Source organism: Phoxinus phoxinus (genome assembly GCF_949152265.1).
Source record: "Phoxinus phoxinus genome assembly, chromosome: 16".
In the NCBI taxonomy this organism is placed as follows: domain Eukaryota; kingdom Metazoa; phylum Chordata; class Actinopteri; order Cypriniformes; family Leuciscidae; genus Phoxinus; species Phoxinus phoxinus.
In genome coordinates this window covers 25,089,515-25,116,981 of record NC_136891.1, presented here as the reverse complement: position 1 = coordinate 25,116,981, position 27,467 = coordinate 25,089,515, and the positions used below count along the sequence as shown (strand labels likewise).

The 27,467-nt window shown below is 38.1% G+C and overlaps 1 protein-coding gene across 4 annotated transcripts in view; it reads right to left on the bottom strand.

Annotated features, from left to right (window-relative positions):
- usp24 (ubiquitin specific peptidase 24) overlaps positions 1-27,467 on the bottom strand; it is a gene marked incomplete at its 5' end in the record, with an annotated part of 64,553 nt that overhangs the window by 5,057 nt on the left and 32,029 nt on the right. For 2 of the 4 annotated variants that reach the window (XM_079639833.1, XM_079639831.1), the window contains 41 exons: positions 88-153; positions 280-393; positions 475-596; positions 3,069-3,171; positions 3,281-3,370; positions 3,754-3,961; positions 5,761-5,874; positions 6,185-6,288; positions 6,379-6,474; positions 6,628-6,778; positions 6,856-6,997; positions 7,963-8,087; positions 8,942-9,162; positions 9,762-9,881; positions 9,969-10,110; positions 10,213-10,295; positions 10,384-10,482; positions 10,782-10,907; positions 11,499-11,618; positions 13,867-14,011; positions 14,098-14,212; positions 14,309-14,500; positions 15,505-15,566; positions 15,747-15,907; positions 15,989-16,059; positions 16,148-16,303; positions 17,014-17,176; positions 17,261-17,489; positions 17,777-17,872; positions 17,993-18,090; positions 18,716-18,874; positions 19,674-19,782; positions 20,015-20,100; positions 20,405-20,578; positions 23,414-23,464; positions 23,947-24,045; positions 24,376-24,486; positions 26,200-26,266; positions 26,864-26,979; positions 27,072-27,125; positions 27,230-27,370. In XM_079639833.1, coding sequence (XP_079495959.1) covers positions 88-153; positions 280-393; positions 475-596; positions 3,069-3,171; positions 3,281-3,370; positions 3,754-3,961; positions 5,761-5,874; positions 6,185-6,288; positions 6,379-6,474; positions 6,628-6,778; positions 6,856-6,997; positions 7,963-8,087; positions 8,942-9,162; positions 9,762-9,881; positions 9,969-10,110; positions 10,213-10,295; positions 10,384-10,482; positions 10,782-10,907; positions 11,499-11,618; positions 13,867-14,011; positions 14,098-14,212; positions 14,309-14,500; positions 15,505-15,566; positions 15,747-15,907; positions 15,989-16,059; positions 16,148-16,303; positions 17,014-17,176; positions 17,261-17,489; positions 17,777-17,872; positions 17,993-18,090; positions 18,716-18,874; positions 19,674-19,782; positions 20,015-20,100; positions 20,405-20,578; positions 23,414-23,464; positions 23,947-24,045; positions 24,376-24,486; positions 26,200-26,266; positions 26,864-26,979; positions 27,072-27,125; positions 27,230-27,370 — 5,001 coding nt within the window. The remainder of the gene's footprint in view (positions 1-87; positions 154-279; positions 394-474; positions 597-3,068; positions 3,172-3,280; positions 3,371-3,753; positions 3,962-5,760; positions 5,875-6,184; positions 6,289-6,378; positions 6,475-6,627; positions 6,779-6,855; positions 6,998-7,962; positions 8,088-8,941; positions 9,163-9,761; positions 9,882-9,968; positions 10,111-10,212; positions 10,296-10,383; positions 10,483-10,781; positions 10,908-11,498; positions 11,619-13,866; positions 14,012-14,097; positions 14,213-14,308; positions 14,501-15,504; positions 15,567-15,746; positions 15,908-15,988; positions 16,060-16,147; positions 16,304-17,013; positions 17,177-17,260; positions 17,490-17,776; positions 17,873-17,992; positions 18,091-18,715; positions 18,875-19,673; positions 19,783-20,014; positions 20,101-20,404; positions 20,579-23,413; positions 23,465-23,946; positions 24,046-24,375; positions 24,487-26,199; positions 26,267-26,863; positions 26,980-27,071; positions 27,126-27,229; positions 27,371-27,467) is intronic. The other 2 variants (XM_079639832.1, XM_079639834.1) reach the window with 1 other exon arrangement.

The following is a 27,467-nucleotide window of genomic DNA, read 5'->3' as shown; positions in this document are numbered from 1 at the left end:
TGACAGGAAGAGCGTCGTTACATCATTACACCCCTACTCCAAAGTGATATTCATAACAATATCACACATTGATATAGCATCACTCACCAGGATCTCTAGCAGCATCTGAAAAACGTTCTTCAGTTCATGAGGAGGAGCCGTTTCCAGATGATTCTACAACATGAACGCATTGTCAGGTTACTTCAGATTCGAATATGATATTTTATATATTATTAATTATATAATAACTATACATGATTCATCCTTTAAAAAATATCTTATAGGTAAGGATATACCAACCTTGAGTAATTGCAGGACTCCCAGTGAGAAAGGTTCGTTACAGAATGAGCAATATGTGATCATCTCTATGAGAAACGACAACGGGCCGGACAACTCGCGCATGGCAAACATCACCTAAACACACGAGCCTTAGTCAGAAGAGTGCAATACAGACAGATAGAGACAGGAGAGAGTGAAAAAGAGATGTAGTCTTACCTCCATGAGATACACATGTCCTTCTGCTTTAAAGAGGAGCGTGTTGATGTCTGGGTTTAGAGGCAGGAGGGGTGAAGATGGAGCCACCAGTCCTGAGGAAGCGTGCTTGAACACTCCTTGAGCTTAACACACACACACACACACGAGGACAGCATTAACACATCGGTCACACAGAACAGCGGTAACATCTAAACACAAGCAGCAGACTGCAGTACTGAATGGATGTAGAGGACTTTTTAGATTTGGTTTTATAATATGAACTACCATTAAAAAGTTTGGGGACTGCATTTTAATGTTTTTGAAAGGAGTCTCTTATGCTCACTAAAGCTACATTTATGTAATCAAAAATATAGTAAAAAAATAACTGTTTTCTAATGTAATATACAGGTAAAACAAAATAGTTTTGAATATCGTGCAAAAGGTAATTTATTTCAGTAATTCAACTTAAAAGCTGAAACTACCGTAATATGTTATATAGACTCATTACATGCAAAGTGAGATATTTCAAGCCTTTATTTGTTATAATTTAGATGATTATGGCTTACAGCTTATGAAAACACCAAATTCAAATTTAGAATATTGTGAAAAGGTTTTCATAAGCTGTAAGCCATAATCATCTAAATTATAACAAATAAAGGCTTGAAATATCTCACTTTGCATGTAATGAGTCTATATAATATATTACGGTAGTTTCAGCTTTTAAGTTGAATTACTGAAATAAATTACCTTTTGCACGATATTCTAATTTTCCGAGTTTCACCTGTATTTTTAAATGTCATTTATTCCTGTAATGGTAAAGCTGAATTTTCAGCATCATTACTCCAGTTTTCAGTGTCACATGATCCTTCAGAAATCATTCAAATATGATGATTTGATGGTCCAAAAACATTTATTATTATTAATTTTGAAAACAGATGGTTAATATGTTTATGGATAAATAGAATGTTTTTACTGTCACTTGCTGAATAAAAGCATTAATTTAATAAAGTCCCCACTGTGGTGAAAATCAAGCTTTTAAATGTTCTTTATGTCTATATGGTGTTTTTAATATTTTTCAAGACAAACCAGGTACAGATTCATAAGTCAACACCATTGCTGAGTATTTTCTCCTTAAAGGGACACTAAGTAGGAATTACTCCCATCTAGTGGTGAATTCGTATTTTGCATCCAAACTAATTTTGCTCTCCAGCTTTTTCAAATGCGCATTGCATCTACGGTAGGCGATATGTACCAAAAAGCTTTGACAGGATGTCTTCTAATAGCACTTCGTCGAGGGGGGGTGTTTTGAAACATTGTTATTCATAAAAATAAATCATGAGAACATGAACTTCATCACTGCATGTGCAGGAATTGTAAAATCTTTTTTCTTATTAACTGAAGTAGCCTAACGCAATATTTTTACTCTAATAGCTTATCTTTCCCCACACATATGAACTGTGATCATGCAATAACGTTAACTTTACATCGCGATGCTGAGCTACAGTGACAAGATAGAAAAGACATTATCTGTGATAGCAATTCGCCTCATTCGCGCAAACTGGAGTAGAATGAGGCTCGCATCTACCGCGCCGCAGGACCTCCAGACGCGCATAAACGCGTCTTTACATTGAAATCACTCGCGCCAGACGCTCAAGAGTGAGTGAGTAATCATTTAAAAATAAAATTGATATAATCAAACCACGGATCCGTGATAAGTTTTGTGATCCGTCTGTTAGCACTATGATCACTTTGAGGAGTAATAATTAAGCAGAGGCAGGGAAACATTGACCAGAAAGGGGGAAATCCCACGCATTTTACGTTCTATTTTTGACTTTTTTGACGACGATGTTTTCTTCTCCTGTGGCTTGGCATATATGGTCCATAATAACAATGCAATCCAGACTTTTAAACTTGCCGGTGCAGTTTCAAGCGCCTCTCACTGCTCTGCACCTGCGTTTCGGCTGGCTCTGAACGAAAACGCGTTGTGGAAACGCGTTGGCTTAGTACTTTTTGTCCCTCTCTGCTATTATAGTTTTGCAAGATGGCGGAACTACATGGAAGCCTCCGTGGACCTACCCGTCCCATGTATATAAAGATAATAAATTCTTCATTTATAAGGATAAGTCAGATAATTGGCCGAGGTATTTGTACACCATTGAGGACATATTTATGAATAAAAATATTGATTTTAGATAATAAAATACCTAAAAAGATACTTAGTGTCCCTTTAAAACGGCAGTGAACCAAAGTTTGAAATATGCTGGTGTTTCTGACGTCACAAACTACCTTGTAACCAATCACGTCAATGAGTGTATCTCTGAGCTGCTGTGAGTGAGTGGAGGCGGGGCTCATTTACATATTCATACTAAATGAGGCAAGGGTGTAGAGTCACATGCAAGCTATTTTAAGGCATGACGAATATTTTTCAAGGAAAGAACGTCTAGATATGTTATCTAGTTTTTTTTAAGGGATGAAATTATTGACTACAGGGGGACTTTAAAATCGTATGCATTTTCAAAATTGTGTCATTTTTTTATTTATAAAATATATATAAAAATATTTATTAATGCTAATAACTTTGGTGTGTGTGTCCAAAAATCACTGTGCGCTCGTACCCTCCGTCCTCTGAGACGTGAGGTCTGTGTGAAGCACTATCAAGGCCAGAGTGTTGTGAAGATGCAGGAACTCTCGAGCCTGTGCCGAACTCCAGCGCCGGTGCTAAAACACACAACCAGCAGAATGTCATTAACACAGACATTAAACGACGGAGGTTAACATGAGCGCTTAAGCAATCCCCAATATTTGCATGACCAGGCGTCTGCAATACCTGATTGGTTGGCCGGTTGGCTCCCAGAAGGAAGACGAGCATCCGACGATAAGCTGAATGTTTCAGCAGCAGTTGACATGGTCCACAGCCCTGAAACACATCATCAGTGATTAACTTCAATCTGTTCAATCTCAGAAGACTTAAGGTGCGCTCACATTTACAGGTTCCGCCGTTCTATTGAATTCTAGTCATTCTAATAGGAATCTGCATAATCGTGAGTTTCAAGTGACGGTGAAAAGGCAAGTTTACTTGTGCTGACCAACAGAAAGCTGCTTTGTTTGAAAGAGTTTATTTACAACGGATGTTGTTTTTTGTTGGCGCAAAATTTGGCTAATGTGACCGCACCTTTAGAACATTAGTGTGTAGGCCACTTTTAATGGTGCTTTCTTTAGCTTACTATACATTTTCTTTATGGAAAAGAACAGCATGTACATTCTTCAAATATACTGTCTGGTGCCCATCATCGTTCTCACCCTCTGAGCAAAGTTACTGAAGAGGCTGAAGTACTGAGAACAGTTCTTGCAGTTGTCCGGGACGTCCTTATCCAACAGAGAAAGCAGCATGTCCAAGAGACAGTCCAGCCCAGCGTCCTGGAAGTACAAAGCACTCTCCAGGGTCTTCTCCAGGATGGTGGCCACCACGACACGCACCTCACGAACACTGCCTTCCAACAGACAGATCCTACAGAGAGAGGAAGACATGTCCTTTATGAGATTCACCCATTAACTTGTGAATGTTTTGCGAATCCAACCCGTTTTCTACGTTTTGCATGAATGCGTGTTAGTAGATAATGGATGTTGGCATATCTGAGCTGGTTGGGAGGTTCTGTGGAAACTCTTCCTGCAGAGCCAGCTCTATCGTTCTTTCCAGGGGGAAAAGTGTTTGCAGAATCATGGCTCCAGGTCTCCATTGATAAGGGAAACGGTTGCTTGTTTTGTTGGAAGCGTGTCAGAACTCGATCATAAAACACTACGGAACATTCCCTGGCTTCGGCTGCGGTGTGGACTGGTGGAGTGATATTTGGGGCAGCCCTATCGTTCGATACCAACCTGCCAATCGTGTAACAGGGATGCAAATCTCCAGATCTCGCTTGCACGCCCTACACATCAACATCCCGAGACTGGCCCACCTTTCAGGATGACGGAAAGCAGCTGTGGCCATAGCAATACAATTATGGCCATACACTTACACATACACAGGTGTTTTTGGTTTTGGGGGAACTGGAAACAAAAGTGAGGGAACATCTTAAAAACCCTCATGGTCTTTTGGCACAATTTACGGCTCTCCATGCATTTCTTTTTAACTGAAGTTAAATGTACAGTGGCCTCAAATCTTATTTGGACAATTAGTTTAAAAGTGTGCTTTATTTCTTTAAAATAAATGGTACTTAGTTTGTTATTTTGTTGCATATTGTATATATATATATATATATATATATATATATATATATATATATATATTTATTAGGGCTGTCGATTTAACACGTAATTTAGATGAATTACAGTAAAAAATAACACGTTAAAATTATTAACACATTTATTATTAACTGCATTTCATATAGTTGATTGATGACAAATATGATGGAGGGCAACAACTGCCTATAGAATGCAGTTGGAATGGCTAAATGTTTAAATATGGGGACAAAAATGTCGTTTTTGAACGAATCGGGTGAATCAATGATTCAAAGGACCATTCATAAAGAGAGGCATTGACTTCAATTAAATCAGCCGTTTGAATCAATGACTTAATTAAGACATTTACCACCAACTGGGAATTTTTGTTTCTTATTTAGAGAATAATTTTATAAAAAAATATTTTTTATAGTCATAGCTTGTACAAATAACAAGGTCACATGAGACACAGCCATCTTCTAACCGTATGCATACTGGGAACTATATTCTCAGAAGGCGAAGCACTGCTACTTCTGCGGGGTGATTTGCTCCAGTATGTATACGTTTGGAAGATGACTGTGTCTCATGTGGCCTTGTTATTTGTACACGCTGTGACTATACAAATCACAACATGTAAATAGGAAAATGTTGGCGTTGTTTTGTCACTTATTGGGAGCAGTATGCTAGCTGGAGCCGTTTACCTCCAGTCTTTGTGCTAAGCTAGGCTAGCGGTGGGTGCGTCAGACAGAGTTACGGCCCGCACGGAGATGAAAAGGGTATGTATGGACTTATCTAACTCTGGGGGATACGGTGTATAAAAAAGCTAAAGTCCCAAAAAGTCGGCGTGTTCCTTTAAGTGTGGCTTAAAGTCAAATACTTTTTGGTGTCAATGTATCTTGCTTATGATATCAACCCTCTACTTTGCGAGTAAATCATGTGACAATTTTGCACTAGGCAACTAATTATTAGCTGCTGGCGAATACATTTTTAGATTTCACTCACCAATGATTATTAAGTGTCTAAAATGTTTAAAAGCCAATGGTGATTCTGTTGCCAATGTGTATGCAGAGGATGATGGACAATGCTTACTTGATGATCTCCCGTCCTTCAGGTGACACCAGGTACTGGACCATCCACTTGCACGCCTCGCTACTCTTGGACAACAGAACCTCCACGGTAGCAATCCACTCCTCTGTGTCCACCCTGAGAGAGAAGATGGCAGAGTTGCACATTGATAACATACAATGATTAGTCTAAAGTCACACTTGGGAGATTAATTTAATGAGACATTGATTCATATATATATATATATATATATATTACTTTATATTTGAAAATAATTTTAAATGAATATCTTCTTTCTCTCTGTATATATATAGTATATAATTAAGTATAAAATAAATATTTTATAATGAAATGTTTTCACCACTAGTTCTCGTCTTTGTAATAGTTTAACAATAACAACTGGAACAAGCCTTGAGTTTAAGCATTGTGAACAAAAGCAGTGTCTCACCTGAGTTTCTTTTTGGTACGCAGGTACGTGTGGAAGAGGAACTGGACGGCCAGCTGCAGACTGGTTTGTGCCATGGCCTGATAAGACGGATGCTTTAACTTTGTCTGTAAAAAAGTAAAGCTCAAAAATGAGCGCAGTCAATATATACAGAGCTTACAGAAGAGGCGACAATCGAATGAATTCTCAGTGTTTACCGCATTGACAGAGGCCAGAGACAGTGTGAAGCTGAAGTAATCGCTGTTGTAAACATCTCTGTTCTTCATAAACTTCAGATTCTCATCTCTCACCATCTACAGATCCAAAAATCGGGAGTGTGTCAAAACATTGTAACACCTCAAAACAATATTATGATGGTTCTCTCAACCATTTATATATTTAATTCCTGAAGATGTTGATATTAAACCCATAACCTTTCTTTTAGTCACAGGCCTTAAAATCTCTACCTGATAGATCCTGGCGGGCATCTTCTCCACAAACAGACCCTTCTTCTCTCCTTTCTTGACTAAGCGTGTGAGCAGGCTGAGGCGGTCGTTGTTGGCTCTGGGAGGCCGTGGGGAGGATTGGGGTGAGATCTCCGGAGAGGACGGGGCTGACCTGAGATGAAGCATTATGAACATTAATAAGCGTGTCCATGTTCAAACATTGATGCAGGATTGAAGACTCTAACTCACAGGGAGAGATCCTCTGCCTCCTGCCTCATGATGCTGACTCGACTCTTTTTGGGCAGGACGGGGGAGTTCTGGTCACTGATGCGCTGGTAGAACAGCATGTAGGCGTTCCAGTAGCGCCTCCGCACATCCGGGTAGGGGTTCGCTATAGCATGTTAACACAATCATATGAACCCCATGAGTGATAATGAGGATGATGACGTGAATTTAATCTATCTAGGATAAGTGTAAGATGTCAGCGTATGGTATATTTTATAAATTAGGTCAACCCAAGTTTTTTTATAAATAAATAAAACTTGTTAATAACAGCGAAATTGGTTATTGATACCACAGATAAAAAAAAAATATTCTAGCTAATAACACAAATAAAAAATGAACTAAATAAAGGGGGTCCTATTTTGCTTTTGTACATTTTAAACTTTTAGTAACAAAGCACAAAGTATCTCTATATCAGCAAGCACTGTTTCTGAACTGCCTGAAACGCTTGAGTTTTCTCAGGAATGAACACCTCATAATATTCCTCATTTTAATAATTCCCAATCAAGTCATACGCAATATAAAGGGGAGAGGCCTGGTTGAGTTGTGTTAGTAGTGTGTTGAAACTCGCGGTATTGGTAAGGGGGGTGATTAACGTAAAACGCTTGAAACGATTGACCATTCACAGCACACTGGTCCAGCTGAGAGCATTAGAGCATTGTGCTTTTCAAAAGGAGGGGCTTCATAGAGACAGGAACTAAACAGAGCGTTACTGACAGACTGGGAAGAGAGGTGCTGCAACAATGTCAAATATGTGAAACATAATGTGTTTTTTTAACATTCAAACATAAAAGACCACAAAAACAAGACTTTGAAAAGAGGTATAATATATCTAAGTAAAAGGGCTTGAAGTTTATATTTGTAAGCTGTAGAATTTTATTTAAATAATATATTATTATATTATACATTTGTATGTTTTATGTTATAGCTATTCAGTTATTTTTAGGCCTAATCTTGTGTTCATGCTCAGAGGAGGTACAACCAGAAATGTTTATTTTACTGACTTGGTACTGAAGTACTGGTACTTTTGGCATCATTAATAAATATGGATTTAAAGAAATATTAATGACTTACACTGGTCGTAAACTTTGGGTCTGTATTCTCCCCCAAAACACTCATACTCCAGAGTCTCATCGTTCATGTCAAACTCTTCCACAACATTGTCGTTAAACTTATACCAGTGTCCTCGTGCACTACCCCTAAAAGGGAAGAGAGCGTTGGAAAAACATGTTATGGATCTTACTCAGTTCATAGTGGTCACACAAACATTCCTTCATTCCCTGAAAAAAAAATAAAGCGCTGGTTAAAAGCGCCCATCATGCCGCCAAGCATCTGGGACAGTTTAAGACTCTAATAAAAGCACTCTTGCCAAAAACAGAAGCACGCCCCCCCCCCAGAGACCCATAAAAACACATACATGCACACAGAGAGGGGGCAAAAGACCTCCCAGGAAAATGAAGCCCATGTTTCAGGTATTACAGTTACTGAAGTATAATGGAAATAGACTCTGCAGAACTTCATAAACGTATCGTTCAAACACAAGCTGGGATCCTTTAACAAAAGCTTTATGTAACATTACAATGCATTCTGTAATCTTGTTTTTCCTATCTTGTTTCCTGGTATTAAACTCAAGTATTAAAACCCAACGCATCTCGTCTCTCATCATTTGTGTGGACTAAGAACTCCTAAACTTTTCTGTCAGCCGAAACCCTTTGACCTAAAACATTCATATATAATTTAACAACGCATTCACGTTCATGGTTACCTGATGTTGGTTAATGGTTAAATGATGTGGAGGTAAACATAAAATAGTTACTTTTTTAGTAAGTGTTTTATTTTTAGAGTAATTTATTTTAATAGTTGTCTTTTCATCAACTCATTAATAGTTAAACTTGAAAAATCCTGTGAATAGTGATCAGACTTATGATTTTTGTCTGATGAATGATAAAATGATCACTCTTTTGATCAAGTAAACACCAGAACACCCCACAAACTGCACAGCAACATGCTAAAACACGTGAACAGACAAGGTCTCTCTCTTGCTGTCACTCACCGGCGGTCTTTGATGAAGGAGTAATAGTGTCCAGCGTGGGCCTGTCCGCTGTGAACCACCACTCCCACCAGTTCATAGTTCTCAGAGATGGTGACCTTTTTCCGAGGCGACCCCCCGGATCCGCCCTCGCCCCCTCTCCCGTTATCGCCGTGATCCGCGCTTGAATCCTGACGGGCCATCCCTGACACAGTGTACGGCTCCATGTTCAGCACCCAGGGGAACTAAGAGCACACAAAGTGAACAAATTATTGGATGCAAATCGATAATACACTAGCATTATAAAAGATTGGGGTCAATACGATTTTCTTTGTAACTTTTATTCAGCAAGGACACATTAAATTAATCAAAAGTAAAAGTAAATAATGATACAAAAGATTTCCATTTCAAACAAATTGCTTTCTATTCATTAAAGAGTCCTGAAAAAATGTGCCATGGTGTCCACTAAAATATTAAGTAGCACAACATAAATAACAATAATACATTTCTTGAGCACCAAATCAGAATATTAGAATGATTTCTGAAGGATTATGTGACACTGAAGACTGGAGTAATGATGTTGAAAATTCATATATATTAACATTTTAAATAGAAAAATAGAACATTTTAAAATAGAAAACATTTATATTAAATTGTAATAATAGTTCACAATATTGCTGATTTTACTGATCAAATAAATGCAGCCTTGGTGAGCATGAGTGACTTTCTACCGACCCCAAACTTTTGAACAGTAGTGTATAAAGAAATAATCAACAGATTAATGGAATTCTAAATGATTTATTAGTTGCAGCCGAAAACTACATGACATCAGCAGAGCTCTTACTCTGATCTGCTCGTCGTATTTGATGGAGCGGCCGCTTTCCCAGTCGAAGCCGAATCGCATGAGGTGGATGACCAGCACGCTGGGCAGAGACTTTATACAGGTGCGCTTCACAGTGGTCCGCTGCAACACAAAATGTGTGAGCACAAATGTACATCGATATTTCACTACGGTTCTCTATCAAGGATCAACGACTGTATCCAACTGTACCTTCTCTTTACATTTCTCGCAGTAATAAGCGTTGCTGCCATCCAGGACCTCACCCCTGACGAACTGATCGAGAGAGATCTCCAGACTCTGACAGGACGTCACCCCCAAATTCAGAGCCATGAACGTCTCCTCGCGCTCATACCTACAAACAGTAACCGGACACCAACTCAAGCCACTGTTTTTAAGAAGGCTACTGTTTGGGATGACATGTGGGTGAGCAAACAATGACTTCTTTAAGGCTCACCTGTGTGGGCAGTCTTTGCATATCTTCTGATCGGAGAAAATGCCCTGGAATGTGTTCTTGAAGATCTGCTCTCGACCGATTTTCTGCAAGGGAGACATTAGGAGAATTACAAACACACTTCAGACCACGCACGTACACTCGAGTATGCAGGGGACATCATGTGCGCTGTACCTTTAGATGTTCATCGAGCTGATCCACAAGACTGGTGAAGAACTCATAGGCATCCTGCTGTTCTCGCACGTATAATTCTTTATTCCACATCTTAAAGATCTGCATGTGATGACAATGATCAAATACTTGCTCTTACTCAACTAAAATAACTACTACCAAAACTAAAACCTAAACATAATAAAAACTATTGACATTTAAAAATGACAAAAAAATATATATATTAACAAACTATAGCGTATATATTATGCTGAAACACTGGACTGATAGGAAGCTTTTCACTTTTTTCATCATGTACTACTAAAAATGAAGAAGTATTTTTAGAATTTATAACTTTTTACATTAAAAATAAATGTATACAGTGCATTTTAGGTATGGATGATCATAAAGGTGGTTCTCACCTTCCAGAAGTTCTCAGGTATGTAGTACTGCAGTTTGCTCTCCATCAGGTGACCGAACAGAGACTGAACCTGACAGAACACACTCTCCTCTGGGTTTTCAGCGTCATCTTCTATTGACAAGACAGACTACAACACACACAAAAAAATCCATTTTAATATATATATATATTTTTTTTATTGCTGTGAAGACAACGCAAATTTTTTAACTGCATAATTCCTCCAGTCTTCAGTTTCACATGATCCTTCAGAAATCATTCTAATATGATGATTTACTGCTCAAGAAACATTTCTTATCAATGCTGAAAACTGTTTTTGTGGAAACCATAATACCTTTTGAAGGATTCTTTGATAAATGGAATGTTGGGAGATTGTAAAATAACTAAATAACTAAACTAAAACTATAAATGTGTGGGACAATAATAAATAATTATTTTGAGTAAGATGCAGCTTATAATAGTGAATGTCTCATTATAAGAAGATAGAACAACTTGGGGCACTAATATCAAAGAATTATACTAAAAAAAGAAAAAAAGTATACCAAAAAGAAGCAAAATACTATAATTACACACATTAAAATCATAATTTGTTCAATAACCAAAAATATGGAGTCAGACAGCTATAAACACTTTGCCAGTTCACTCCTACTACTTTTAGGTTAGGGCGTCACCTAATGGAGAGAGACTGTGCTAACCGTACACTAGTAATAATGGAGTTTACCTCAGGCAAACCAGGCTGCATGTAGAGCTGCTGGAACACTGCATTCATATAGCAGGTCGCACCTCCGTTCTTCAGACCCACAAACCCTGACACAGAGCGACTGTCTACGGGAGGAAGATACTGACAACACACACATGACACAAATTAATGCCAGTACATCCGTTGTAAGGCTTCTTACATGGCAGTTAAAATGTATTTCTATTTTCTCCAAAAGTCAAGTCACCTTTTTTATATAGCGCTTTACAATAATAGAGGAAAATAACATGATGCAAACTTCATAAAATATGTGACAAAAAGCTGTAAAGCAGCTCTAAAGACTATAGTGTCATTAATCAGCTCAAGTCAATTCAGTTCAATAATTGTGTGAAGTTCATTATGAAAAGTTTACTTCAGGTATAAGCTGCGAGCTCTATAGAAGACAATAGTGAAGTTAGTCAGCTCGAGTCAGTTCAATGTTATGGAAGCTCGTTTATGCCATGGAATAAAAAAGGTAATTATGAGTTCTCACAATTTTTTTTCACTCAAAGAAAATTTATATAAAAAATTATCACTGCGTGACAAACTCAGAATTGTGAGAAATAGTCACAATTCAGAGTTATAAAAACTCAGAATTTGCGTGTAATAAACTCAAAATGGCGAGTAATAAACTAAAAATGGCAAATTATAAATTCAGAATTGCAAGAAATAAAATCAGAATTGCAAGTTATAAAGTCAGAATTGCGAGAAATAATGTCAGAATTTCAAGAAATAAATACAGAATTTTGAGTTATAAAGTCTGTGTTCAGTTTGTTTCTCATAATTCTAACTTTATTTCTTGTAAATCGGACTTTTTAAACTTGCAATTGCGATACAGAAAGTCAATTGACCGTTCGCAAAGACCCGCCCCCTTTAGTTACTGTTGCTATGTCCGACAAGCCACGTCGCTCTCACGCCACACCATGTTCTCACACAGTAAAAAATACATTGCGGTTTAAAGAAATTTAAACAATAAATACCGTTTTGTGGCTCTTTAATTTGTCTGACAGATCGCTGTAGAGCAACAGTTAAAGCTGCTCGTGAACCGATCATCTCTTCCTTCTAGTTCATTTATAGCATCAAATAAACAGGAATGAACATAAGGAATGTTGTTTTAACCGCGGAAAGACGTCAATACACACCATTTTTCAAGTTCAAATCCTCCTACGTTAATCTACTAACTCTCCTGACTGCTTTGTCGGCCAAAAATGGCGGATTCGGCGGATTATGATTGGTCAGATCGCCTGTCAATCAAACTCCATGCGAAGGGGTCAATTGTGAGATAAAAAGTCGCAATTCGCCTTTGGCTAAGCCACGCCCTAGAATATAGATTGACCAATCACAGCGCAGCCAAGAACGAGCTCCCACAGAGGGTCCGACACTTTTTCATGGCGCTCCATTGACTTCAACGCAGGAGGCTCATATTTTTGGTCTCGGCAGGCTATTACGTCGTCGTTTTATAAAAAATATGGTTAAACGTTGTGCCTGGGGCATTTGTAAAACAGATACGCGTTTCCCAGAGAGGTTGGAGGGGGTGTCCGTTTTTTCCCCTTCCCAAAACCGAAGTTAAATACTGACAAGTGTCGTCTTTGGATTAAACTGTGTGGACGTCCTCAGTCAGCGAAACCCCTCAAGGATCAACAAGCTCACCTTTGCTCTAAGATACATTTACCTTTTAACCTTACTGTGTGTGAAGTTATAGGCTACTAGTTAGACAGTTTTATGCTGTTTAGGTTATGATTTCGGTTCTCTGCCCTAATTGTTGATACGCTAGCACACGCTGCTAATAAATACAACTTTATACTCGCGTAGTCCGTTTGCTTTGTAAATAATAACGATTATAGAAGTGAATAGAGACCTACCCAGCTTTGTATGAACAGTGTTTCTCCTGATATTGTTAGTCACAGCCTCCGTCTCGATTAGGATATTAGGTGGTTCATTTTTTGACTGTGACCGTTAACTTATGCTTTTGCCTGTATTTGGATGCCTTGTTGCTGCTTGCGTTTCACCGGTATGTCCTGAATAAAGCCTTCAAACGCATACTGCAGACACTTTTGCCTACTTCTATCTGACACTTTATTTGCTGCTTTATAAAAGTTTGATAAAATTTCAGCAGGAAGAGCTGTCACAGCATAAGCCATGTTGATACCAAACCAGAGCCCAGATGAAGTTGTCGGAGGTAGCAACAGTAACTAAGGGGGGCGGGGCTTAGCCAAAGGTGAATTACCTTTTACATTTTTTTATTCTGTGGAAACAAGTTTCCATCTAATGTCCATTCAATTCAGTTCAGTTCAATAACAGTGTCTACGTTGCAAAACTCCTCAAAAGACAGAAGGACAGTGAGGGCACTCACGTCGAACTCTTTGGTCAGTGATGGGTCAGACTGATGGTGCATGGACAGCAGTTCTTTAGTGATGAGTTGCTGGTTAGTTAGAGAGCTGTCAGCCAACATGACCAGCACCTCGTACGCCGCCAGACGACTGCTGACCGTACTGCACCTGAGAAACACACAAGTGCACAAATGCTAAAGGCAATTCCAGCAACTTACGTGCCAATGTGTGTGAATGTATGCATTTCATCTTACTTTGGGTGAAAGTCATGGATAGATGCTATAGTGCTAGATGAGCTGTCACTGTTCAGGATGATTCGAGACGCTCTGAACAGGAAGTCGTCCAACAGCTGCTGGATCAGAGAAGGACCTGCAGCGCATTAACAAGAAGAAACCATTCTAATCCACATCCGAATCTCCATATGGGTCACATCATGCTGTCATATTTATGGGAAAAGTGTCGGACCGAACTGCTCTTTCTCACTGCCGCAGAGGGACAGCAGGGTTTTAATGAGGCGCAGGTGTCCAGCCAGAAGGATGTTATCGGCCTCGCTGGTCTCCAGCTCGTTGGTCCAAGTGGGCTCGAAATTATCAAGCCAGCTGATCTCATCCTCCAGCATGGCCGCCGGGCCGATCTGAAGCTGCTCCATTTCTGATGCTGAGGACATGAAACACATGTGGGCTGAGCCTTTCCGAAGGAATCAACAAATGATTCTTAAATTCCTTAAGCAGAACTAAAGTAAAGGACACCCACTAAAAAGTTACATTTGGGTAAAAGGAACAAAAATAGGGTTGAGCAAATGGCTTCATATTCAGAAAATATTGATCATCTCAGGAGACCAAAATAAATATATTTAATTAGCATTTTTATGTTCAATTAATTTTTTATATGAAGTTCATAGAATTTGCAACATTGTTAACAAATTATAAATAGTTTAGATTATATTTGTGTGAGAGATGATCAAATTGATCAAAATCGACAGTAAAGACTATTCTTTCTATTCCAAATAAATGCTGTTCACTGAACTTTCTAATCATCAAAGAATGCTGAAAGAAATATATCATGGTTTCCACAGTTGTTGTTTTTTTTTTAAATTAAGCAGCTTAACTGTTTTCGACATTGATAATATCAAATAAGCATATCAGAATGATTTCTGAAGGATCATGAGACACTGAAGACTGGTGTAATGAATGATGCTGAAAATTCAGCTTTACCATCACAAGAATAAAAACTACGCTTTAAAATATAGATAACTTCTTTTGAATTGTAATAATATTTCACAATATTACTGTATTTCTAATCAAATAAATGCAGCCTGGGTGAACATAAGACTTTCAAAAACAATAATTGCATAAGGCAGATTGGGTAACAGGGTTGTAATTTTAGCCCAAATCAAGCGGTTGTTCAGTAGCGACTAGCTAGTTTGGGGACAGATGTCAAATAAGCTGTTGATAAAATTACATTTTCCCACAGATTAAACAGAAAATAAATATTTGTCTGCAACTTCTAACGATAACTTGGGTAGTAACAGGGTTGAAGAGTGAGACAAAGTGAGATAAATGCAGACAACACTACACTAGAAAATGGAATCAGTTTCTTCGTCCATTTGTCCATTGCCATTTATATGATATATTTCTATTCAAAATAAGGAAGAAACTCACTGGTCAGGTCATCCAGTAGTTGGCACCTCAGGTCAAAATATTCTGTGCATTGTGAAAGCAACCTAAAAACATGATCATAATTTTAGCTCAGTAGATACCGGTACTCATAATTTCACACAATATCTTCTTTATTTGTGTGCCTGTTACAGTAACAATCCATGCTTGATTATTTAATTTCAGCAAGGTCTCGTTTGTCGGAAATGGTTAAACTGAAGAAATCCTGCATGTTTGGTGTGTCTGACCTTTGGTTAACACCCCTCATGATGCTGGTAGGGGACCAGAGAGGAAGTTGGGCCGTCAGAACCACCTTCAGCAGGAAGAGGTTGGGCTTCTGGAGATCAGGGTACGGAGAGGTGTCAGACTGACTGAGAGTGTACAGCTGATCGCATGCCACACGTCGGATCTGTGAAAGAGAAAGACCTTAGACATCTGGACTCAGAAGTCACACTTAAGACGAGTTTAATTTAGTAACGCAGGCACTGACCTCTCCACTGGACGAACCCAGCAGAATATCAATGATGAAATCATTCACAGAAAGCAGAGAGTAAAATGAAGCTAGAACAAAAAAACAAAAGCGATTACATAAGCGTTTTCATTTTTGTCTGACTTCTCTTTAGCATGTGAGCGTGTTTTCTTTTCTTACATAGCTGTTGGGAGCGTAGCTGAAGGCATGTGACAAGTAAAGAGAGCGCTTCTCGTGCGATGATAGTGTCTTTGATGGATACACACAGCTGTTTGACGCATATCCCAGCTTGCAATGTGGTGATCTCTCCCTCACTGCCGGAGCTGCAGTTACTTCCTGCAACACACACACGTAAGAACATGAGAGATGCACAGACTGAAAGACAGACGTATGCACAGCCAGTCAAAAAATTGGAATTATCGTTTTTGAAAGACGTCTCTTATGCTCAACAAGGCTGCATTTATTTGATCAAATATTATTACCAATAATATTACAATTCATAAGAAATGTTTTAGATTTTATTATATTTTCAAATTTTATTTGATGCAAAGCTGAATTTTCAGCATCATTACTCTGATCTTCAGTGTCACATGATCCTTCAGAAATCATTCTAATATGATGATTTGCTGCTCAAGTAACATTACTTATTATCAATGTAAAAAAAAAAAAATTCTGCTGCTTAATATTTTGTGGAAACCGTGATTTTCTTTTTAAAGAAATTAATACTTTTATTCAGCAACGACATTGATTAAAAGTACATTTCAAATGAATGCTGTTCTTTTGAACTTTCTATACATCCTGAAAAAAAGAACAAGCAAAATTTTCAACATTGATAATAACAAGAATAATTGAGCACCGATACAAAATTACATTTTAAAATGTATTAAAATAGAAAACGGTTATCTTAAATTGTAATTGTTTTTCTGTTTGATCAAACAAATGTAGCCTTGGTGAGCACAGGAGAATAAACTTCTTTCAAAAACATACAACAAAATCTTGATGATTATAACTTCCAACAGATAATATAATCCCGATCAGAGTCTCACCTGTGCTGCTAACCCTGCTGCGTACGCCCAGCGGGAGAAGCGAGTTGGTCGTCTCTCTGATTGGCTGGCTGTTGCCAACTAGGTCCAAACGGCCTGCGGCTGCCGCCCATGTGAGTCTCATGAAACACGCCACAGTGGATGTGAAGTCCCCCACCTCCATTGTCTGAAACAACAATTCAGACAAGTCATATAGGGTGCAGAAAAAAACATTTAGAAAACCAAGAGAGCACTGAGTGCTGTAACGCACCTGTATCGCGACACGGGCGGCTGGGATGATCTCTTCTACTCTGATGGAGGATCGGTCAGACATGGACACCTGCCTGTAGGAGGATTTTTCCGGAGTCCCACAGACGGAGAGCTGCCGCCCGCTCTGCCGCCCGGCGTTACGGAACGGCCGAGATGACAGAGTGTCCAGACCGTCCTTGCTCAACTCCTCGTCGAGGATACTAGGCATAGCCTGCCCTACCAGCAGAAACCTACAGGGGGAGACAAACAACAAGTTCTTTCTTATGTAAATAAATAATGTTAACTAATGAACCTTATTGTAAAGTGTTACCAAATAAATAAATAAAATAATGGAAGTCTATAGGATGTTCTCAAACATCCGTCAAATATAACCTGTAAAAAAATACAAGCGCCTTTAAAGGAATATTATTAAGCGGCCTATCATCTGGAGCGGTGTTTCCAAAGAGAGAGTGAGAGAGAAAAAGTACAAAGAAAATGGAGAAATAGAAAAGAGCCAGACTGATAAATGAGACTGCACCTGGCCAGCTGCAAGCAGATGGAGTAGACTCCCTGTCTGGTCTCGTAGTCCACCTCAGACGGGATGGAGTCTCTCTGCATGACGTTAACCACCAGACTGAGACAGAGAGAGAGACAATGCACCGCTCAGATAATTAATGACTCAAATATACAGACATATTAAGACTGCTTAATTATGAACATGCAGAGGAAATGTGGGTAAAAAGTAGACGACTACCTGAGACCTCCCGCTTTGAGGAAGTTCTCACAGAAAGATTTGACACTGGTCTTCGCCATTTCATCATCAGATGTGGGCATCAGCTTGGAGCTCAACACCTAAGAGAACAGATGGAGGTGAGCGAGAAAGGTGAGTGTTTTGTCCCCCCTTGTGGTAGTGAATATTTCTTTTAACCAATTTTCTATATGGTTTATATATTATCAATGTTAATGAAAACAGTTGTGCTGCTTAATATTTCTGTGATAAATAGAGTAGCATTTATTTGAAATAGAAATGTCATAAGATTATAAATGTATTTTAATAAATGTAATGCTTACATGCAGAATTCTTTTTTTTTCAAAATAAACTTTTGAACAGCAGTGTACACATACAAAATAGTATATATGTACCAAAAAAAGGTTTTTAATGGTTGATAAATATTTTTGTGTGATAATTTCTTCGAATAATAACTTTGGTAACAGGGTTGAATGATTGAACTTGACATGCAAATCAACACTATAATGCGGGTTAAAAACAGAGGAATACAGGTAATCCTGCCCTTAAATGTGTGACATTAATTGATCCAGAAGTTGACATGTTGGACTATTCAAACAAACAGAGCAATGTTTTGAAAGTGCCACCGAGACATTATTTACACTGTTTTAGCCCATGACTGGCTTACATATTGTCTCTGCATATGAAAATGAAATATTATAACTTCAAGATGAGAAATGCATGACAAACCTCCAGGTTATAGAGCACTCTGAATGTAGACATGCCCGGGGCGGAAGAACGAAACAGAGACTCCAGGATAGATGCTGCGCTCTGCTGGTGCTGCTGTTTACTGGACAGAGATGGAGACTTCGAGGCCTGAGAACCAGACCCCAGTGTAAACAGAGTTTTCTGATGAGACAGAGAGAGAGAGAGAGAGAGAAAGAGAGAAGGTATTTACTGTCTGCTAGAGGGCACTGTCTTCTGTGTGCATCCTTCTAAAAACAAAACACTGTCACATGACTGTTACGGCTCTTAAAAAACATCCGACTCTATTTCCCCTAATCTACCAGATACACCAACTCATTCTTTACTATTACAAACTTCCACATCTGAGAATAATAGTAAACTCCTCAAAACTATGAAATAATTTTAATCATGTTATGTATTGAGCACAAAATGTTAAACAAATCAAACCTACACACTACCAAAGTTTGAGGTCAATAAGATTTTTTTTAAAGAAAATTATTATCAGTAAGGGCACATTAAACTGATCAAAAGTGACAGTAAACACATTTATACATGTTACAAATGGTTTCTATTTGAATTAAATACTGTTCTTTTGAACTTTCTATTCATCAAAGTATTGTGGATTTTTTTAAAATCACAATTTACACAAAAACATTAAGCAGCATAAAAAAATGTTTCTTGACACGGAAGACTTGAGTTATGATGCTGAAAATTCAGCTTTACAATACAGGAATAAATTGCATTTAAAAGATATTAAAACAGATAACAGTTAAAAATATTTCACAATATTACTGTTTTTACTGTATTTTTGGTCAAATAAATGCAGCCTTGGTGAGCAGAAGAGAATAAAACATTTAAGGATAAGTCATTAAAAGATCAATAGTCGAACATGTGAAATAAAATTCAGTACTATTTGTATTTTGACTATATGGAGAGAAAAAAAGGAGAGGCATTCATGTACCTGGTGACTCCAGACGCTGGACTCTTTTGGCACAAAGTTATCAAGGGCGTCCTGCACCTCTGGGTCAGTCGGGATAAGCAGCAACAACTTCCTCACACGCAAAGTTATTCTGGATAGGAACAAGATGGCTGCAGAGTCATTACAAGTCAACAAAATACATCACAAAATACAATAAATGCCAGCGAAGCAAAAGGCCCTTGTGAAGCAAAATCAATCATTAAAAAAATAAAGAAAAAACAGCATACCGGTTTGGAACAACATGAGGCTGAGCAAATCATGTGAGATTGAACATTTTGGGGTCAACTATCGCTTCAAATAAATAATTTCTGTAGGTTCTTTACCTGGGTTCCTCCAAGTTAGCAAGCTGATAAAGCATCTCAAAGACGTTACACACCAATGCCATGACCACACCAGGAAGAGATTTCTCCTGCAATCACACACATGAAAGAAAGAAATGAATACTTTTATTTAGCAAGGACCCCTAAAATTGACTGTTTTTTGTACACTCTGTGACTATACAAATCACAACATGTAAATAGGAAAATGTTTGCGTTATTTTGTGGGTGCGTCAAACAGACTTATAGCACGCACGGAGATGAAAAAGGTATGTATGGACGTATCTAACTCTGGGGGATAAGGTGAATAGGCTAAAGTCCCAAAAAGTCGGAGTGTTCCTTTAAAGTGTACTTGATCCAATAAGTTTGCTAAGTCAGATCAGTGTGTGTATGTACCTGCTCCATAGCGTACGCTGAGTTGAAGACCCCGCTGCTGCTGGAGCTGGCCGAGGCAGAGCTGTCCGCTGAACTGCCTGACGGAGTGCCCGTTCCTGAGCTCTTCACCGTCAGACTCTGCTCATCAGAGAAACCCAGCTGATTCAACAGCTTCTGGTCACGATTCATCGTCAGCTGGAACGCACATTTAACCGGACGACTTAGTATGAGGACTTACTACACACAAATGGAGTTTATACAAAGTGCTTGTTTGCTATAAACTTTCATTAGACGCGAAAGAGCTGCATACATTTTTGGTTTTTAATTATTCTCATTTTGTGTTCTACTATTTGCTCAAAATGAACTCATTAAACATACCAAACATTTTAAAAATATTACGATAAGGTATCATTATTTAACAGTAATGAATTAACTAACAATGAGTAATAGATGTTTTACAGTAATTATTTATCTTTGTTAAAGCTAGTTAATAAACATCAGGGCTCCAGACTAACATTTGAGAGCATTTGAACACCAAATGTGGGTGGATTTCAGTCAGTGGCATGTAACGGATGCATATCAATTATATATATATTATATATAATATATACATTTTTCAATTGTAGTCTTTTAAAAAGGCATCTGAATTAATAAACTAAGTGCAATGTAGTGTTACTAAAAATATACATTTTTCGATACTGAAATATCTGAAAAGCTTCCGATACGAATTTTTTCCGCAAAATAGATGCACGATACCAGCTGCGCTTTCTCATCTCTCCGACTGTGAGTTGACACACAAACCCGTCTCCCCTCACTCACTCCTTTCATTTGCTCTGGATGAATATTGTTGCCGATAAAGGGCTTGAATTTTGTGGCGCTTTTCCATTACCAGTACCAGCTCGACTCGACTCGCTTGTCTCGGCTCGGCTCGCGTTTCGCTCCGTTTTCCATTGCAGATAGTACCTCCACAATAGTACCTGGTCGTCATAGCGACGCGACACACACCCGCTACCCACACACACAGGACAATGGAGGAAATCGAGTGTATGCTGTTTTACATAACATTTAGTAATGGGTATATCACGCAATCTCTGGCAAAACTATTAAAAAATGTCGGGGTTATTCAGGATACTCCGTCTGGCGCGTGCATTGATGACGCAGTGAATAGTGACGATTCTCTCTGACCAATCAGCAGTCTGCCGTGAGTCACGTGACATTTTAGTATCGCCTCAGCTCGCTTAGAACCTCGCTGAAGGTGATATGAAAAAAAGTACCTGGAAGCAGGTACCGGTACAACTTTTACACAGTGGAAAACCAAACAAAGGCGAGTCGAGGCGAGGCGAGCCAAGGCGAGCTGGTACTGTGCAGTGGAAAAGCGCCATTGGAGTGGAATTGCGCATCATTTTACTCACTCGCAGATTTTGTGCTGACACCCAAAGTGCGTACACGTACAGCTGCCTCTCAGAACTCAAGAGTTTTCTTCTCACTGCTTATTGCGTTTAAACAGTCAAATACTTGGCGAGTATTCATGTAAACACAGTCAGTTATGCTTTAATGCAATTGTAACAGTATAATGGCTTCGTGCATCAGGTCTTAAAGTGACAGCAGCCTAATATACCTGCATGTCAATTTATGAGCTATCTGTATGGCAGTTTTCTCCATGGTATCGATGTCTAAATTGTGGCCAGAGAAAATGCTGAGTGGTTAGAAACTTTGTAAAACCACTAGCCACAGTGGCTGATGAGCAAAAAAGTTAATGTAACATGTAAATTATTATATGAGAAAAACTAAATATTGTTTTTTTTTTGTCATCACTTTAAATATAACATTTAAATTGGATAATATTTAGAGCTTTGAAGTGCTTAAATTTCACCCTCAAAAGGTTGTATGAACCATGAAATGAACGATGTAAAAACATTCAACTATTTCTGCCACAATACCATGGTTACAGTTAGCGTTACTACATTAAATCTCTGGTAAATGTTGGTGATTTGTAAACTGAAAAGCCTTCTATAACTTTTATGGCATAACGTTTCTCCTGGTTAACACGTCAGCGCTGTTTGTTCTGATATCTGTGGTTTATAGTAGAGAACTTGAATGCTTCTCACTAGATCTTGCAGCAATGTTATTAATACTGTGGAGAATCTTTCTCACTGGATGTAGATCTAGATCGGCCCGCGAGTAAACCTGTTCTGAGCTCGCACTGCGCTGTCCATTACTGCTCCGAGCTGATAAACCGTGTGTGTTGCGCAGCTCAAAAGATAAGCGTGGTTTCGTTTGCCGCTTGATTTTTCTCATATGCAACAGAAATGGCAGCTCTTATCAGTTAGGGAACCTCACACAAAATTTTCACTGACAAGAAAAAAAGGCCACAATCTGGAGCCCTGAAAAATACAACTGTTCATTGTTAGTTCATGTTAGCTCAAGGCCATTAAATAACTTTTGATTTTCATTCATGTTACCTAAAGTAGTTAATTAATGATAACAAATGGAACCTTATTGTAAAGTGTTATCAAATAATGATATATATATATATATATATATATATATATATATATATATATATATATATATATATATATATATATATATATATAAAAAATAGAATTCTGAAGTTTCGGGCTTGTTTACACCTGGTGACTTCATGAGTTTTCTCAGATCCGATCGTGAAAAGACCAGGTGTAAATGCCCTTTGAAACGCTTTTGAGACGGATTTCGATCCGACCGCTCAAACCACTTCAGGATGTGGTCTGAGACGCATTCCAGACGAAACTGGACAAGTGTAAATGCATCTGATTGTTGAAACCACACATGTAAAAAAAAAAAAAAAAACGTGTGAGTGTGTTATAGGCTATATAACATGTTATAGCCAGATATGACAGCGTTACTGCAACACTCATCGCCGCAGACGAGTAGCTGAGTATCTCTTCAGCAAGCCGTTATCAAACTGCTGAAAATTAAACTGAAAGTGTCACAGACACTCAACACACAATCATCTTCATTAAAAGTAGTGAGACTAAATGATCTTACCAGTGCTGATGGCGCTCTCTCTCCTATTGCAGTCTTTGATCTTGAAATTAGCTGATGATAAATAAAATGCAGCTCATATCTTTTGCTTTCGTTGACGTGAACTCCGTTTAAAATTTAAGTTCGAATTTATATTCGTTTTGCGGAGACACATTTATGAGGCCAAGTGTCAAATGGAACCGTTTTAACAAATCAGATAGATATCCGATCAGTAAAAACACATGAAGTGACCAGGTGTAAACAGGCCCTTCGTCCTCTGCAGGCAGTTATTGGATGTTGATCATATCAAAATGACAATTATTTTGGCCAATAGTGTTATTGTTGATTAAAACAAACCAAATCTAAAACTTAAATTATTCAAATAAAATATTTATACATCTGAAAATACAAAAATAAAAGCTAATTCAAAACTTAAAGAGCCCCTATTATGCTTTTTTGGACATTACCTTTCATGTAGTGTGCGATATATCTGTTTGCGATGTAAAAGGTCTGCAAAGTCTCAAAGATCAAAGAATTTAAGTTAGTGTTTGACTCACCATGCTGTCATTGGCAAATATCTGCACATTGTCCACCGGACAGCTGAGCTGCTCCGCTATCTTCCACCTGATGCTGCCGATAGTCTCGTTGCTGTGGGCCTGCACACATTCACATGTACACAAACACATCAGGGCCATTTTGATTCATCCAAGGCAAAGCAAATGACAGTCAGTTGAGTCTACAAAGCGAACGGTCAAACAACAGACTTTGTGTTTGTGAATATCACATTCAGTATCTCATGCCGTGTCCACCTGCTATCTATCAGTGTTCCTCTATTCTCCAAATAGGGAGAATGTTTGTTAGCGTTTATATCAACCCTGCTTACAATCGGTCATAAGTGTGTTATGTGTTGCTCCCTTGTACTGTGTTGCGGGTGCCAGGAAGAGAAGGGGGTTTTGTCTCCAGGAAGTGAGTGCTTGTGCCGTTACCTCCAAGGTGAATGTGTCTTTGGTAGATTCGTAAGTGACGTGAAGTGTAACAGGATGGCCGTGGAAAGACGCTCCATGAGGTAGAATCGTTCGAGGAACAGAATACAGGTCCTGAAACAGATCCAGCGGTTCATTATGAGTCGCTTTGACCCGGAAACACATTTCACAATTCATTTTCCACACCCTGGATGTGTAATAATTAAACATTTTGGCTGCCAAAAATGACAAGGAAATGTATAATCTTCCATTTCATAAAGAGATTTTCACAATTTGAAAGGCAGGAATTGAGGGCTGTTTTAAGATATGATATATGTACTGTTTTTTATGATGCAGGATTTTAGGATTTGGAATGTTCGTTAATATAGTGCGTTATGCGTTGATGTTGCAGCAGTCTCCCTAATCTAAAACAAATTTCTCCTAAGGGAGACAATAAATTCTACCTTGACCTTGATAAAGTAATTAAGCAGTACAACTGTTTTCAACACAGAAATTAATAATAAAATGTTTCTTAAGCACCAAATCAGCATATTAGAATGATTTCTGAAGAATCATGTGACACTGAAGACTGGAGTAATGATGCTGAAAATTCAGCTTGACATCACAAATTACATCTGAAATATATTAAAATAATAAAAAAGTTGTAATGATAATTCTCAATATTACTGTTTTTTGTTTTTTTTTTACAAATAAATGCAACCAAAATAATCGATCAGAAACATTTGAACGGTAGTGTATATTAAACAATTAAGACGTACATAAATAAAATATATTTCATTCAGGTGAAACTCGAGTAATTAGAACATTGTGCAAAAGTATTTTTTTTTCAGTAACTCAACTTAAAAGGTGAAACTAATATATTATATAGACTCATTACATGCAAAGTGAGATATTTCAAGCCTTTATTTGTTATAATTGTGATGATTATGGCTTACAGCTATGAAAACCTTTTCACAATATTCTAATTTTGAATTTGGGGTTTTCATGAGCTGTAAGCCATAATCATCAAAATTATAACAAATGAAGAAATATCTCACTTTGCATGTAATGAGTCTATATAATATATTAGTTTCGCCTGTATATTAATAATACATGAAATATCTTCTTAATACCTAATATAAAAGCTATTGGACTACTTTGCTGAGGTAAAATGTAACATTAAATGGCGTTATAGTGCTCATGCTAATATCTTACAGCAATAAACCTGCCACTTCAAATCAGTTTTCATTGAATAAGCATTTCAATGAATGAAGTAATGAATGCCAGAAATACGCTACTGAGCTTCATATTACATGATTTACTCAAATTCACATATTAGACAAAAGTGCCCAGTCCACTTCCTGCGCCAAATGTCAGTCAATAACCGACCAATTAGTATCTGTTAGACTGAACGGGTGTCAAAATGTCTGCCTCTCTTTCTGAACACGCACAGGAATCAACACCATATCGGATCAGTTTCGCTGTGTCCTGGCGTGATGATTCCTGAATGTGCTAAATGATGCGACAGACTCTACGCCAGATTTCAGTACGGAATCGAACAGCTGGAGAAACGGGGAGACGGTGAATATTGCAGTCAACCATCGTTCTACAGCTGCAAGTCTGACAACTATAACACATTAAGACAATTAATAAGCAAAGTCTGTCGTTCAATGACGCCGTTACGCCTGATTTTTTACAGCTTGCTGGTTTCTTTGCAGAGACTGACTGGGGCTTTCAAACAGAGATAAACTGCAAGTCATTTAAGATGAATATTAAAGCAACACTCATAGGAGCTTCGATACAGGATGAACTTGAGCTAGTAATGTTTATGTGTGTATCAGCACTCACCTCTATTGTGATAACATAGCGCTCTGCCAACAACAGAAGTCTCTCAATGATCACCAGTTTACTGGACCTGAGGACAGATGATCATGAATTTCAATGGGTTAAATTTTAATGTCAATCTTGATATCAAATTATGTCAGAACAACCTTCAGATCAGTTAAGACTTTAATGTTGCACCAAGTCTGATGCGACTAAATGACAAGGCAATTGTGGGATATGAATTGTTCAAAATAAACAAAAACAAAACCAAACACACAACAAAAAACAAAATACTTGTTATTCTGCAAGGGTCAGTGTTATTCTAACAGACTTTATGCTATTAGTGATAAAAAATAAAAAAATTAACTGACAAACGTTCCCTTGTTTGTTTGTTTTTTTACAATTATTCTAAAATAATGGGTCTTTAAAATTTAAATATATTTGTTTATTGATATAATTCTTATATTGTAATAACTACAATACTGCGATTAGTTATTTAACGTACAGTTAAATCCCTCTGTTCCAGCTTTGGTACTATTCTGCTTGTTTTGGACTCTTAAAATGTATAAAGTAATGCAAAAGTGCCTTCGTTATTTTAAGACAATGACAATGCAACCAACATCAGCTGGATCTCATCAGCTGATCTAAAAGCTGCTCAACTAGCCTAAAAACTAGTCCTCAGTCATACCTAGATGGAGATTGCACTGATGTGGCGACTGTTGGCATAGCAGTGGCTGTCAGCATCTTGGTTGCCCGTGTAACAGCATGTGTGAGGGTCGGGCCGCCCAGTGCAGAGCTAGCAGCCTGTGTGTGATATAAAGATGAGTTTTATCACAATTATCATCACAAGAGAAGGGGGGAGGGGTGTGTGTGTCATTTCACACTGCAACACTCACTTCCAATCTCTTGTAGCAGTCAGCAATGAATTTCTTATGTAGAGATACTGAGTCCTGTAAAACATACACAAACAAAAGGTTTATTAACAGAGAATTATGGAGAAACTATGACTACTGGAATAGCATGATTAATGAAAAATCAAGGTTTGACTGCTGACCTTCTTCATTTTGGGGTTGAGGTTTATGTAGCTGTAGGTAATGATGAGCTGTATGGCTTCATTCGCGATGTCCTCGTCTGGAGATTCCATTGCGATTCTCCAGATGAAGTCCATCCCAGCCAGATCCAATCGCTCCACACACTGAGAGAATTAATCATATTTAGATTGTGTTTGCCTTTGCCAATCTAGACTTTAATGCTGGATTTTCCCATCAATTTGACTGAGAACAAGCAGGGAA